The sequence below is a fragment of the Tachyglossus aculeatus genome, chromosome 2 (assembly GCF_015852505.1).
Source record: "Tachyglossus aculeatus isolate mTacAcu1 chromosome 2, mTacAcu1.pri, whole genome shotgun sequence".
Taxonomy (NCBI): Eukaryota; Metazoa; Chordata; class Mammalia; order Monotremata; family Tachyglossidae; genus Tachyglossus; species Tachyglossus aculeatus.
Window position 1 is genome coordinate 41,089,484 of NC_052067.1, and position 13,300 is coordinate 41,102,783.

At 50.1% G+C, this 13,300-nt stretch overlaps 1 protein-coding gene across 1 annotated transcript; it reads right to left on the bottom strand.

The window, feature by feature from the left end:
• Nucleotides 1-6,083: 6,083 nt before the first annotated feature.
• LOC119922343 (C-C chemokine receptor type 8-like) lies at nucleotides 6,084-10,776 on the bottom strand. Its single transcript, XM_038742266.1, has 2 exons — nucleotides 10,767-10,776; nucleotides 6,084-7,165 (listed from the first exon to the last, which is right to left on the bottom strand). Exons 1-2 carry the CDS (start codon nucleotides 10,774-10,776, stop codon nucleotides 6,084-6,086), a joined length of 1,092 nt encoding a protein of 363 aa, XP_038598194.1.
• Nucleotides 10,777-13,300: the final 2,524 nt, after the last annotated feature.

Here is a 13,300-nt window from a genome sequence, read left to right on the forward strand (position 1 = left end):
TCCTTCTGACTCCCCAGGCCTATGCTCTATCCACTAAGCCCTGCTGCTTCTCTGACCCAAGCCAAAGGGACCACCAAAGTCACCCCAAGGCTGCCCACCATTCCCCCACTGACTTCTTGTCATGTTTTCCCAGCATGACCTAGTGGATAGAGCAGAGGCCTGAGTTCTAATTCCAGCCCCGCCACTTGTCTACACTATGACTTTGGGGAAGTCATTTCACTTCTCAATTACTTCATCTGTAAAATGGAGATTTCAAGACTGTGTGCCCCATGTGGAACGGGAACTGCGTCCAACCTGATTAGCTTGTACCTACCCCAGTGCTTAGAACAGTGTTTGGCACATAGTAAGTGCTTAACAAATACCGCAATTGTTATTATTATGTAAACCTGGAACCCTACTTGTAAATATTTTCATGTTTGTTTCCCCAGGAAGAGTGGCAGCCCCTTGCAGGCAGGGAATGTGTCACTTCTGAATTCTGTACTTCCCAAGCACCTAGTGCGATACACTGCACCAACAGGATTTTCTGTGATCATTGCCACTACCGCTACATCCTGTAGCACTCTCCCCTCTGAGACACTCAAAACCTGGTCTCCCCAGTTGTCCCCTAACCTCCAAAGTCCTTCTAGTTAGTTGTAAATCATCTTTCTATAAGATTTACCTTTTATAAACTTGTTTTTGCTACACTCTAGGTGCTGTAAAACTGGGGTTTTTATTCCTAAAAGGATCATGACGGTTTTCCCTGACACCAAAACCAACCCCCCGAGCCATATTCCTGAGCCCTCCCTGGGATTTCTCTGCTTGGATTCCGGGGCAGGAGTTTGAGACAGTGCTGTAAACCCATCCTTTTGTCTTTAAGCTCAAACCGAAGACTCAAAGCTCATTGTTGGGCTGGGAATGTGTCTGTTTATTGTAAAATTGTCCTTTTCCAAGCATTAAGCATATGTTGCCAACTTGTACTTCCCAAGTGCTTAGTACAGTGCTCTGCACACAGTAAGTGCTCAGTAAATATGATTGATTAAGTACAGCGATCTGCACACAGTACGTGCTCAATAAATAGGATCGATTGACTAACAGCCTCCCAAACTGGGCCAAGGCAAGTCAGAGAAGGAATTCCGCCTCTATTTTTGGGCGCCAATTTTACCTGTCCTACTGGGATGACTGGGATCCCCAAAAGAGGAGGTCCTTGGAAGAGCCCATCCCAGTGGGCTTCTCTTTATATTCCTTTTGGCCCGTGCGGCTTGGATGGAGTGGTTTTGCTCACAGTTTTCCCTTTCTCAAAAACCCTCCGCTCAGGTAATATCCTTCTAACCTCAACGTCTATGTATTCACAGTACTTTTGGACAAATCAATGCACATGCTCCGCTATTGAAGGATTTCCTTACCTATCCATCTTTCCATTCTCTTCTTTCTCCTCTCTGGAAATTCTTTTTTTGTCTGTCTCCTCCATGAAGGCAGGGATCATGTCCTCTGCCTTTTTTTAACTACTCCAGGTGCCCAGAGCTCACACAGCTCTCAGTAAATCACTGACTGACGGAGGGAGGGAGTGGTTGCATGCCGTAGCAGCTAAAGGCCACGATCTTCCTTCAATGTGTATCAGGTTTGCAAATTCTGTAACTTTCAGTTTCAGGAAAACTTCGATCTTTTGAAATAAAAGGAAATTTCCGTCTTTCTGACTGTGTTTTGGGAGAACCGCCCCGTGTTTCCCCGCTGTGTGGAAGGTGACAAGAGCAAGGACAATGGAGAAAAGTGATGGGGACTGCAAACAAACCAAGGTAACCATCCCAAAGGCCTCTGTGGCTAGCCCCACTGACACACTTTGGGGCGCCAAGGTGTTGGCAGCAGGATCCCCATAGGAGGCAACAAAAGCTTCCGAACCCGGTGCCCAGAGTAAAGAAACCTTTATAGATCACCCCACGATATGAACCCCATCCGCGTGGTACTTGGAAACAAAAGTGATCTTTATTTTTCTGGAAGTTTTCTTTTGGACAGTGGATTAGGGGGACACGGGTTTAGATAAAGTCGGCAGATGTCCTGGGCGGGGATCCAGGGGTTTTGACTATATTAGGGAAGAAGAGGGGCCAGCTGCCACAGGAAATGGTGGTGGAAGCACAAAGGGTGAAATGGAAACTCAGGCTAGATCGCAGAACCCCTTGGGACCGGGGGCAGGGCAACAGCCAGGCAGAGTGAGGCCAGTGGAGCTTGGATCAATCAAGCAATGGTATTTATTGAGTGCTTACTATGTGCTTGGAAGAGTACAGTGTAACAGAATTAGCAGGTATGTTCCCTGCCTGTTATGAGCTTGGAGGGGAGTAGTTCGTCCAGACACAGCAGAAGTTGACTGTACGGGTGGGTTGCTAAATCGGGCCAACCCTAGGGCTGGAGCGGTCCGGAGTTCAGGACCGGATGCCGTAGAGGAGGGTGGAGAATGAAACATGATGGATGCAGCGATAGGCTCCAGGCTGGGAGTCCCAGGGCCGGCGATGCCCTTTGGGGAAAGTACCCGGGGTCAAGACCAGGCGAAGACCCGCGATGGAATCCCTGGATAAGATCCCACAAGGTTGGTTCAGCAGTGAGCTGCTTTGTTTTATGGTATTTATTAAGCCCTCACTATGTGCCTGGATTAAGCTCTGGCATAGATACAAGTTAATCAGGGGCTTAGAGTCTTAATCCCCATTCTACAGATGCCCAGGGAAGAGAAGCGATTTGACCAAGGTCAGGCAGCAAAGTGGCGGAGCCAGGATTAGAGCCCAGGTTCTTCGGATTCCCAGGCTCTATCTGCCAGGCCACACTGTCCCTCTGTAGGAGGGACTCCAAGGGGAGCCATCTCCAGGATGGCTCTGACCTACCTAGTGTGGCTCAGTGGAGAGCCCGGGCTTGCGCGTCAGAGGGCATGGGTTCTAATCCCGGCTCCGCCACTTATCGGCTGTGTGACTTTGGGCAAGTCACTTAACTTCTCTGTGCCTGTTACCTCATCTGTAAAATGGGGATTAAGATTGTAAACCCCATTTGGGGCAACCTGATCACCTTGAATTCCCCCAGTGCTTAGAACAGTGCTTTGCACATAGTAAGTGCTTAACAAATACTATCATCATCATCATTCTCTGTGCCTGTTACCTCATCTGTAAAAATGGGGATTAAGATCGTAAACCCCATATGGGACAACCCGATCACCTTGTATTCCCCCAGTGCTTAAAACAGTGCTTTGCATGTAGTAAGCGCTTAACAAATACTATCATCATCATCATCATCATTCTCTGTGCCTGTTACCTCATCTGTAAAATGGGGATTAAGATTGTAAACCCCAAATGGGGCAACCTGATCACCTTTTATTCCCCCAGCGCTTAGAACAGTGCTTTGCCCATAGTAAGCGCTTAACAAATGCTATCATCATTATTATTATTATTGGTATTATTACCCGAGACCAGCATCCATATGAGGGCAATGCCAGCTAACCCTGAGCCAGGGTTCTCCATCCGAGAGCAAAAAGCTGTGGACCTCAGGCCCAGGGGCTTCCCTCACTAGAGAAGGTGGGGTGGGAGAGAAGACCTGAATCAATCCATCAGGGGTATTTACTGAGCACTTACTTTGGGCGGAGCACTGTACTCAGCCCTTGGGAGAGTACAATAGATTGGGTAGACACAAATCCTCCCGCCAAGATGCTACAGGTAAGGGAGCAAAGACCCAGGCCCGCCCCAAGCCCGAGGAAGTAGCAAGTCTGGGGGTCCTTGAGGAGAAGCCAGCAGGTTAAGAGGGGGCCAGGTCACCCCGTCCATCCTGTTTATGCCTTCTTCCCAATCACATTGGCGTCTGGATGGTAGCATATCTTTATTACTTACTTATCTCAACCACTTTACTCGTGTTTTTTCCTTCATTCTCACACCCTCCAAACTATTGGAAATGCATGTTTGTGTTGGTTGTCTTCCTTAATGCAAGTTCCCTCTTTACTGTAAGCTCCTTATGGGAAGAGAACATATTATGATCATCATCAATCGTATTTATTGACGGCTTACTGTGTGCAGAGCACTGTACTAAGCGCTTGGGAAGTACAAGTTGGCAACATATAGAGACAGTCCCTACCCAACAGTGGGCTCACAGTCTAAAAGGGGGCTCACAGTCTAAAAGGGGCTCACAGTCTAAACAGTTATAATCATAACTGTGCTTTTTGTTTAGCACTTCTTATGGGCCAAGCACTATGATAAGCACTGGGGTAGATGCAAGATAATCAGGTCCCACGTGGGGCTCAGAGTCGAAGTAAGGAGAACAGGTTTTGAATCCCCATTTTGCAGATGAGGAAACTGAGGCACAGAGACGTGAAGTGACTCGTCCAGGATCACACAGCAGGTAAGCAGCAGAGGTAGGATTAGAACTCAGGTCCTCTGACTCGCAGGCGCGTGCTCTATCCAGTAGGCCACACTGCTTCTACCGAGTCTGTATATTGCATTTTCCCAAGAACTTAAGCAGTGCTGTGCACACAGTAAGTGCTCAACAATTGCAGGACTGTGGCCTAGTGGCTAGAGCACACGCCTGGGAGTCCGAAGGACCTGGGTTCTACTCCTGGCTCTGCCACTTGTCTGCTGTGGGACCTTGGATAAGTCACTAAACAACTCTTGTAAAATGGGGATTAAGACTGGGAGTCCCATGTAGGACAGGGACTGTGTATCCAATCTGATTAACTTGTATCTACCCCAGCAGTTAGTACAGTGCCTGGCACATAGTAAGTGCTTAACAAATGCCATTAAACAAAACCAACAGGGATCAAATTTTGTATTTGTGTATGTTCCCAAAGGGCCTGGCACACTGCTCTATACACAGTGGGTGTTCAGAAAGCTCTTTTGATCCTGCTCGTGATCATGACCACTAGACTGTAAGCTCCATGTGGGCAGGGATCAGATCAACCAACTCTGTTCTATTGTACTGTCCCGAGCATTTAGTAAAATGGTCCGCACACAGGAAGAGCTCAGTAAATACCATTTAACCCGACCCATTTTTCCTCATCCTTAGCACAGTCCTCATTCTGACACAGGCTCAGATTCAGACCCGGGGCTTTGCCTGCCAAGAATCAGGATGTGTCCTGGTCTAAACCTGTGGGGAAATAAGCAAGGACCGCTTGACTCTGAAGCCCAAGGAAAAGGTGCGGGATCGTACACACCACTGAAAATGTCATAAAGGGCCTGTTGGGCGATGTTCCTTCCAGGCAGGAGAAAGGAGTTCTTTGGGATTTCTGGATCACTCTCCCTGACCCCGTCGGTGGTATGGGGCCAGAGACAAAAAGAAACATCTCAACCGCCATCCCTTGTTCTGTATCGAGCCAAAAAAACAGACCAAAAGGACGGAGCCGATAGCAGGGCATCGTGAATCGCAAGATGAACAAGAGGCAGCAATATAATTCAGCGCTGCTGGGGCCCTGGAACGTGTCTCCATGGGCAGGGTTGGACCGATGGTTTCTCAAGCAGCGTGGTACAACGGAAAGAACCTGTGCTTTGGAGTCAGAGGTCATGGGTTCAAATCCCGGCTCCGCCAATTGTCAGCTGTGTGACTTTGGGCAAGTCGCTTCACTTCTCTGGGCCTCAGTGACCTCATCTGTAAAATGGGGATTAAGACTGAGCCCCCTGTGGGACAACCTGATCACCTTAATAATAATAATAATAATGATAGCATTTGTTAAGCGCTTACTATGTGCCAAGCACTGTTCTAAGCACTGGGGAGGTTACAAGGTGATCAGGTTGTTCCACATGGGGCTCACAGTCTTTAACCCCATTTTCCAGATGAGGTCACTGAGGCACCTTGTAACCTCCCCAGTGCTTAGAACAGTGCTTTGCACATAGTAAGCGCTTAATAAGTGCCATTATTATTATTATTCAGGCTGCAGGATTCCAGGCCTCCACAATTCTTTAGGACCGCCTTTCTAACCATGAAGCGGATCTTGTGGGGGTGGAAACAGTTGCCAGGGGAGGAGGGCACCTTTCGCGGGAGACTATCAAGGCGCTGGCAACCAGATGGATGTTCTGGTGCCCCCTCGGGCTCTGCCCGGCGCCTCCCCGCTTCCCCCCTCGGTCGAACTCCCCAAACCAACACCCTCCGCATCACAGAATGCAGTCGGACCTGGAGGAGCGAGACGAGGCGGTGGGCAAGGACTGAGACCTCTCCCAGGGGTCTTGGAGGAAGCGGGCGTCCAGGCAGGCCGAGAGCGGGCGCCCGAACTTCCGGAACATCTCAGCCAGGTGTTTCCGAAAGCGCTCCCCCATGAAGGCGTAGATGGCCGGGTTGACGCAGCAGTGGGAGTGGCAGAGGACCTCGGTGACCCTCGAGGCCCGGTCCAGCCCCTGGATGACCGCGCAGCCCCCCAGCACCCCCAGCCTGTGGAGCGAGTCCAGGAAGAGCACCACGTTGAACGGGGTCCAGAAGACGAAGAAGGCCACCGCGACCACGAGCACCATCCGGATGGCCTTCTCCCTGTTCTGGTTCTGGCACCTCCTCAGCTGCCGGAGGATGTGGGCGTAGCAGTAAGTCAGGATGCTGGGGGGAATCAGGAGGCCCAGGAGGTGGATTTCGAAGTTGGTGAACAGTTTCCACCGGATGCCGTCTTCGGAGGGGGTGAGGTAGCACCTCCAGGCGCCGTCCTCGAAGAAGCCCCCGTAGAAAAACATAGCCGGGGTGGACGCCAACAGGGCCAGGCTCCACACGGCCAGGCTCACGGCCACCCCGCGGGAGGCCGTCCTGACCTTCAGGGCGTAGACCGCGTGCACGATGGCTAGGTAGCGGTCCACGCTCATCAGGGTGATGAAGAAGATGCTGCTGAAGAAGCCCAGGTAGTGCACGCCGGAAACCAGCTTGCACAGCCAGTTCCCGAAGACCCACTGGTCCAGGTTGTCGTATGCGAGGAAGGGGAGGCAGAGCACGAAGAGCAGGTCGGAGATGGCCAGGTTCAGGAGGTAGATGTCCGTCGTGCTCCGCGGCTTCTTGTGGGCGGCCAGGACGAGGACCACCAGGACGTTCCCCAGCAGGCCGGCTGTGAACAGGAGGCAATACAGAGCCGCCAGAGGCCCAGAGCTGGCTTTCTGAGAGTCCTCCGTATTGCAGACCGACGTCTCGTAGTCCGGGTAGTAGTCTTCCGTGGTCACCAGCTCGTTGGGTTTGGTGGCAAAGTCCGGCATGGTCCAGAGAACTGTTTTGGCACGTAAGCGGGATGTTGTTAATAGAGCACGGCCCCTGGAGTCGGAAGGACCTGCGTTCTAACCCTGGCTCTGCCACTTGTCTGCTGTGTTACCTTGGGCAACTCAATCAATTGAGTGCTTACTGGGTTCAGAGCACTGTTCTAAGCACTTGGGAGAGTACAATGCAACAATATAACAGACACCTTATGGTCTAGAGACTTCGCTTCTCTGGGCCTCAGTTACCTCATCTGTAAAATGGGGATTGAGACTGAGAGCCCCACGTGAGAGAGTTATTTTTGCATGCTTTAACTCTGCCCTCTCCCGTCGGACAAAATTATTTCCCCACCCTTATTGACACACATGCCCATCACCCTCACCAGTTGTTCCAGACCTTTAACTCCATCCTCAAACCCTCTGTCCCTTCATCTCCCTCATCCCTTGCCCCCAGTGACCTGGCCACCTAATTTATTTAAAAAAATCAACACTGTCAGTCATGATCTCCCTAAAATCTTCTCTGCCCCTCCCCAGTCCCCGACTCCTGCCCTTTCTTCAATTCTCCCATCTGTTCCCACAGGAGAAGATCTCCTGCCTTCTTTCAAAATCCACCCTCTCCACTGCGTGTTGACCTCATTCCTTCACATCTTATGAAAACACTTATCTCCTCCCTTCTTCCCTCCCTATCAGCCATATCAGCCTGAGAACAGCCACCTTCTGCTGTTCAGTCTCCAACGAATTCTCCCCCACTGCTTTCAAATATGCCCGTGTCTCCCCTATCCTAGAAAAAGCTCCTCCCTTGACCCCATGGTTCCCACCCTACCGCCTCGCCCCCATCCTACCATTGTTCTCCAAACTCCTTGAGGGAGTGGTCTACATCCACTATCTCAAATTCCTCTCCTCCAGTTCTTTCCTTGACCTCTCCAATTTGGCTTCCATCCCCTTCACTCCAAAGAAACTGCCCTCTCAAAGGTCACCAATGATCTCCTTCATGTCCAATCCATCCTAATCCTCCTAGACCTCTCAGCTGCCTTTGACACTGTTGACTATCCCCGTCTCCTGGAAATATTATCCAACCTCGACTTCACTGACACTGTCCACTCCTGGTTCTCCTCGTATCTCTCTGGCCACTCATTCTCAGTCTCTTTTGTGTGCTCCTCCTCTGCCTCCCACCTCCTAACTATTCGGGTACTTCTATTAACCATCTGCTCCCATGACTGCATCTGCCACCTCTATGCGGATGATGCCCAAATCTGCATCTCTAGCCTTGATCTCTCTCTCTCTCTCTCTCTCTCTCTCTCTCTCTCTCTCTCTCTCTCTCTCTCTCTCTCTCTGCAGTCTCGCATTTCCTCCTGCTTTTAAGACATCTCTATTGGATGTCCTCCTGTCACTTCAAGCTTAACATGTCCAAAACAGAACTCCTTATCTTACCACCCAAGCCCTGTCCTTCCCCTGACTTTCCCAGCACAAGTCCATAATCTTGGCGTTATCCTTGATTCCTCTCTCTCATTCAACCCACATATTCAATCCATCACTAAATCCGCTTAGTTCCACCTTCATAACAGCTAAAATCCTCCCATTCCTCTCCATCCAAACTGCTACCACGTGAATACAATCGCTTATCCTATCATGCCTTGATTACTGTAGCAGCCTCCTTGCTGACCTTCCAGCCTCCTATCTCTCCCACTCCAGTCCATATTTCACTCTGCTCCCAAATCATTTTTCTACAAAGACATTCATTCATTCAATCGCATTTACTGAGCACTTACTATGTGCAGAGCATGTAATAAGCGCTTGGAAGGGTCCAATAGAACACTGTGACGGACATATTCCCTGCTACAGTGAGCCTACAGTCTAGAGGGGGAGACAGACATTAATATAAATACATAAATTGCAGATATGAACATAAGTGCTGAGAGACTGGGAACAGGAGTGAATAAAGGGAGCAAGTCAGGGTGAAGCAGAAGGGAGTGGGAGAAGAGGAAAGATGGGCTTAGTCAAGGAAAGTCTCTTGGAGGAGATGTGCCTTCAATTAAGGCCCTACTGAGAGTTCACCTCCTCCAGGAGGCCTTCCCAGACTGAGGCCCCTCCTTCCTCTCCCCCTCACACCCCATCTTACCTCCTTCCCTTACCCACAGCACCTGTATATATGTATATATGTTTGTACATATTTATTACTCTATTTTATTTGTACATGTCTATTCTATTTATTTTATTTTGTTAATGTGTTTGGTTTTGTTCTCTGTCTCCCCCTTCTAGACTGTGAGCCCACTGTTGGGTAGGGACTGTCTCTATATGTTGCCAACTTGTACTTCCCAAGCACTTAGTACAGTGTTTTGCACACAGTAAGCGCTCAATAAATACGATTGATTGACTGAATAAAGCTTTGACATGGGGGAGAGTAATTGGCTGTCTGATGTGAGGGACATGTTTCCCCACTCCTCAAGAACCTCCAGTGGTTTCCCATCCACTTCCCCATCAAACAAAAACTCTTCACCTATGGCTTTTAAGTACTCAATCACCTTGCCACCTCCTATCTCACCATGCTACGCTCCTACTACAACCCAACCCGCACACTTCTCTCTTCTAATGACAACCTTCTCACTGTATCTCCATCTCATCTATCTCTCTGCTGACCCCACTCCCACATCCCATCTCTGCCCTGGAACGCCCTCGCTCCTTAAATCTGACAGACAATTACTCTCCCCAACTTCAAAGCCTTACTAAAGGCATATCTCCTCCAAGAGGCCTTCCCTGACTAAGTCCTCCTTTCCTCTTCTCCCGCTCCCTTCTGTGTCACCCTGACTTGCTCCCTTTATTCATTCACCATCCCAGGCCCACAGCACTTATGTACGTATCTGTAATCCTTTTATTTATATTAATGTCTGTCTCCCCTTCTAGACTGTAAGCTCACTGTAGGCAGAGAATGTGTCTATTGTGGTATTGTACTCCCCCAAGCACTTAGTACTATGCTCTGCACACAGTCAGTGCTCAATAAATACGATTGAATGAATGAATGTCAGGCATGAAAGCAGTACATATTCATTCCTTCATTCAATCGTATTGAGTGCTTATGGTGTGCAGAGCACTGTACTAAGCGCTTGGGAAATACAAGTCGGCAACATATAGAGACGGCCCCTACCCAACAACGGGCTCAAAGTCTAGAAGGGGGAGACAGACAACAAAACAAAACATGTGGACAGGTGTCAAAGTCGTCAAAACAAATAGAATTAAAGCTAGATGCACATCATTAACAAAATAAATAGAATAGTAAACATGTACAAGTAAAATAAATAGAGTAATCTGTACAAATATATATACGAATGCTGTAGGGAGGGGAAGGAGGTGGGGTCGGGGGGATGGGGAGTGAGGAGAGGAAAAAGGGGGCTCAGTTTGGGAAGGCCTCTTGGAGGAGGTGAGCTCTCTAGTAGGGCTTTGAAGGGAGGAAGAGAGCTATCTTGGTGGATGAGCAGAGGGAGGGCATTCCAGGCCAGGGGAAGGACGTGGGCCGGGGGTCGACGGCGGGACGGGGGGAACGAGGTACAGTGAGGGGGGTTAGCAGCAGAGGAGCGGAGGGTATGGGCTGGGCTGGAGAAGGAGAGAAGGAGAGATACATACCATCCATCATGCCTGGGGGGTGGAGTGGGGTCCTCCGCCGCCTCTTCTTAGGCAGGAATCAGCATCTGTGAGGTTTGCTCCATCCTCTCCTGGCAACCAGTGGGAGGGATGACCCCTCCCTCCCCACCCCAGCGTGAGCTCCCGGCTACATTAAGCAGATACGTCTGAGGGTTATTGTCGATGCTACGGAGAAGGAACTGAATGTGAATCTGTCTATTATCTCAGAGATCTGCTGGGTTGGTTTTTTTTTTCCTTCAGAGATGAGCAGAGTGAGAAAAGGTCATGGAAATACTTCTGGGGGGTTTCTTTACGTTATTTAGTAAGTGCTTTCTATGTGCCAGGCACCGTGCTATGTGCTGAGGTAGATACAAGCTAAATCCGGTTCCCGTCCCACAAGGGGCTCGCAGTCTTAATCCCCATTTTTCAGATGAGGTAACTGTGGCCCAGAGAAGTGAAGTGACTTGCCCAAAGTCACACAGCTGACAATTGGCGGGATTTGAACCCATGACCTCTGACTCCAAAGCCCGGGCTCTTTCCACTGAGCCACACTGGATGCGGGATGCGGGAGCCCCCCGTGGGACATCCTGATCACCTTGTAACCTCCCCAGCGCTTAGAACAGTGCTTTGCACATAGTAAGTGCTTAATAAATGCCGTCATTATTATTATTATTTATTGAGCGCTTACTGTGTGCACTAAGCACATGGGAGAGTATAGTGCAACACTAAACAGACACATTCCATGCCCACAATGAGCTTACAGTCTAGAGGAGGGGAGACAGACATCGATACAAATAAATATAATTTCAGATAAGTATATAAATGCTGTGGGGCTGGGAGGGTGGGGGAAGAGCCAAGGGAGCAAGTCAGGGTGATGCAGAAGGGAATGGGAGATGAATGGGAGATGAAAGGTGGGAATTAGTTTGGAAACTACTCTCCAAACAACTCTCTCCTCGACCCCCTCCAGTCTGGCTTCCGTCCCCTTCATTCCATGGAAACTGCCCTCTCAAAGGTCACCAATGACCTCCTGCTTGCCAAATCCAACGGCTCATATTCTGTCCTAATCCTCCTCGACCTCTCAGCTGCCTTTGACACTGTGGACCACCCCCTTCTCCTCAACACGCTATCTGACCTTGGCTTCACAGACTCCGTCCTCTCCTGGTTCTCCTCTTATCTCTCCGGTCGTTCTTTCTCAGTCTCTTTTGCAGGCTCCTCCTCCCCCTCCCATCCTCTTACTGTGGGGGTTCCCCAAGGTTCAGTGCTTGGTCCCCTTCTGTTCTCAATCTACACTCACTCCCTTGGTGACCTCATTCGCTCCCACGGCTTCAACTATCATCTCTACGCTGATGACACCCAGATCTACATCTCTGCCCCTGCTCTCTCCCCCTCCCTCCAGGCTCGCATCTCCTCCTGCCTTCAGGACATCTCCATCTGGATGTCCGCCCGCCACCTAAAGCTCAACATGTCGAAGACTGAGCTCCTTGTCTTCCCTCCCAAACCTTGTCCTCTCCCTGACTTTCCCATCTCTGTTGACGGCACTACCATCCTTCCCGTCCCACAAGCCCGCAACCTTGGTGTCATCCTCGACTCCGCTCTCTCATTCACCCCTCACATCCAAGCCGTCACCAAAACCTGCCAGTCTCAGCTCCGCAACATTGCCAAGATCCGCCCTTTCCTCTCCATCCAAACCGCTACCCTGCTCATTCAAGCTCTCATCCTATCCCGTCTGGACTACTGCATCAGCCTTCTCTCTGATCTCCCATCCTCGTGTCTCTCTCCACTTCAATCCATACTTCATGCTGCTGCCCGGATTATCTTTGTCCAGAAACGCTCTGGGCATATTACTCCCCTCCTCAAAAATCTCCAGTGGCTACCAATCAATCTGCGCATCAGGCAGAAACTCCTCACCCTGGGCTTCAAGGCTGTCCATCACCTCGCCCCCTCCTACCTCACCTCCCTTCTCTCCTTCTACTGCCCAGCCCGCACCCTCCGCTCCTCCACCGCTAATCTCCTCACCGTACTTCGTTCTCGCCTGTCCCGCCATCGACCCCCGGCCCACGTCATCCCCCGGGCCTGGAATGCCCTCCCTCTGCCCCTCCGCCAAGCTAGCTCTCTTCCTCCCTTCAAGGCCCTGCTGAGAGCTCACCTCCTCCAGGAGGCCTTCCCAGACTGAGCCCCTTCCCTCCTCTCCCCCTCGTCCCCCTGTCCATCCCCCCATCTTACCTCCTTCCCTTCCCCACAGCACCTGTATATATGTATATATGGTTGTACATATTTATTACTCTATTTATTTATTTATTTATTTATTTTACTTGTACATTTCTATCCTACTTATTTTATTTTGTTGGTATGTTTGGTTCTGTTCTCTGTCTCCCCCTTTTAGACTGTGAGCCCACTGTTGGGTAGGGACTGTCTCTATGTGTTGCCAATTTGTACTTCCCAAGCGCTTAGTACAGTGCTCTGCACATAGTAAGCGCTCAATAAATACAATTGATTGATTGATTGATTGAAAGGCCTCTTGGAGGAGATGTGCCTTC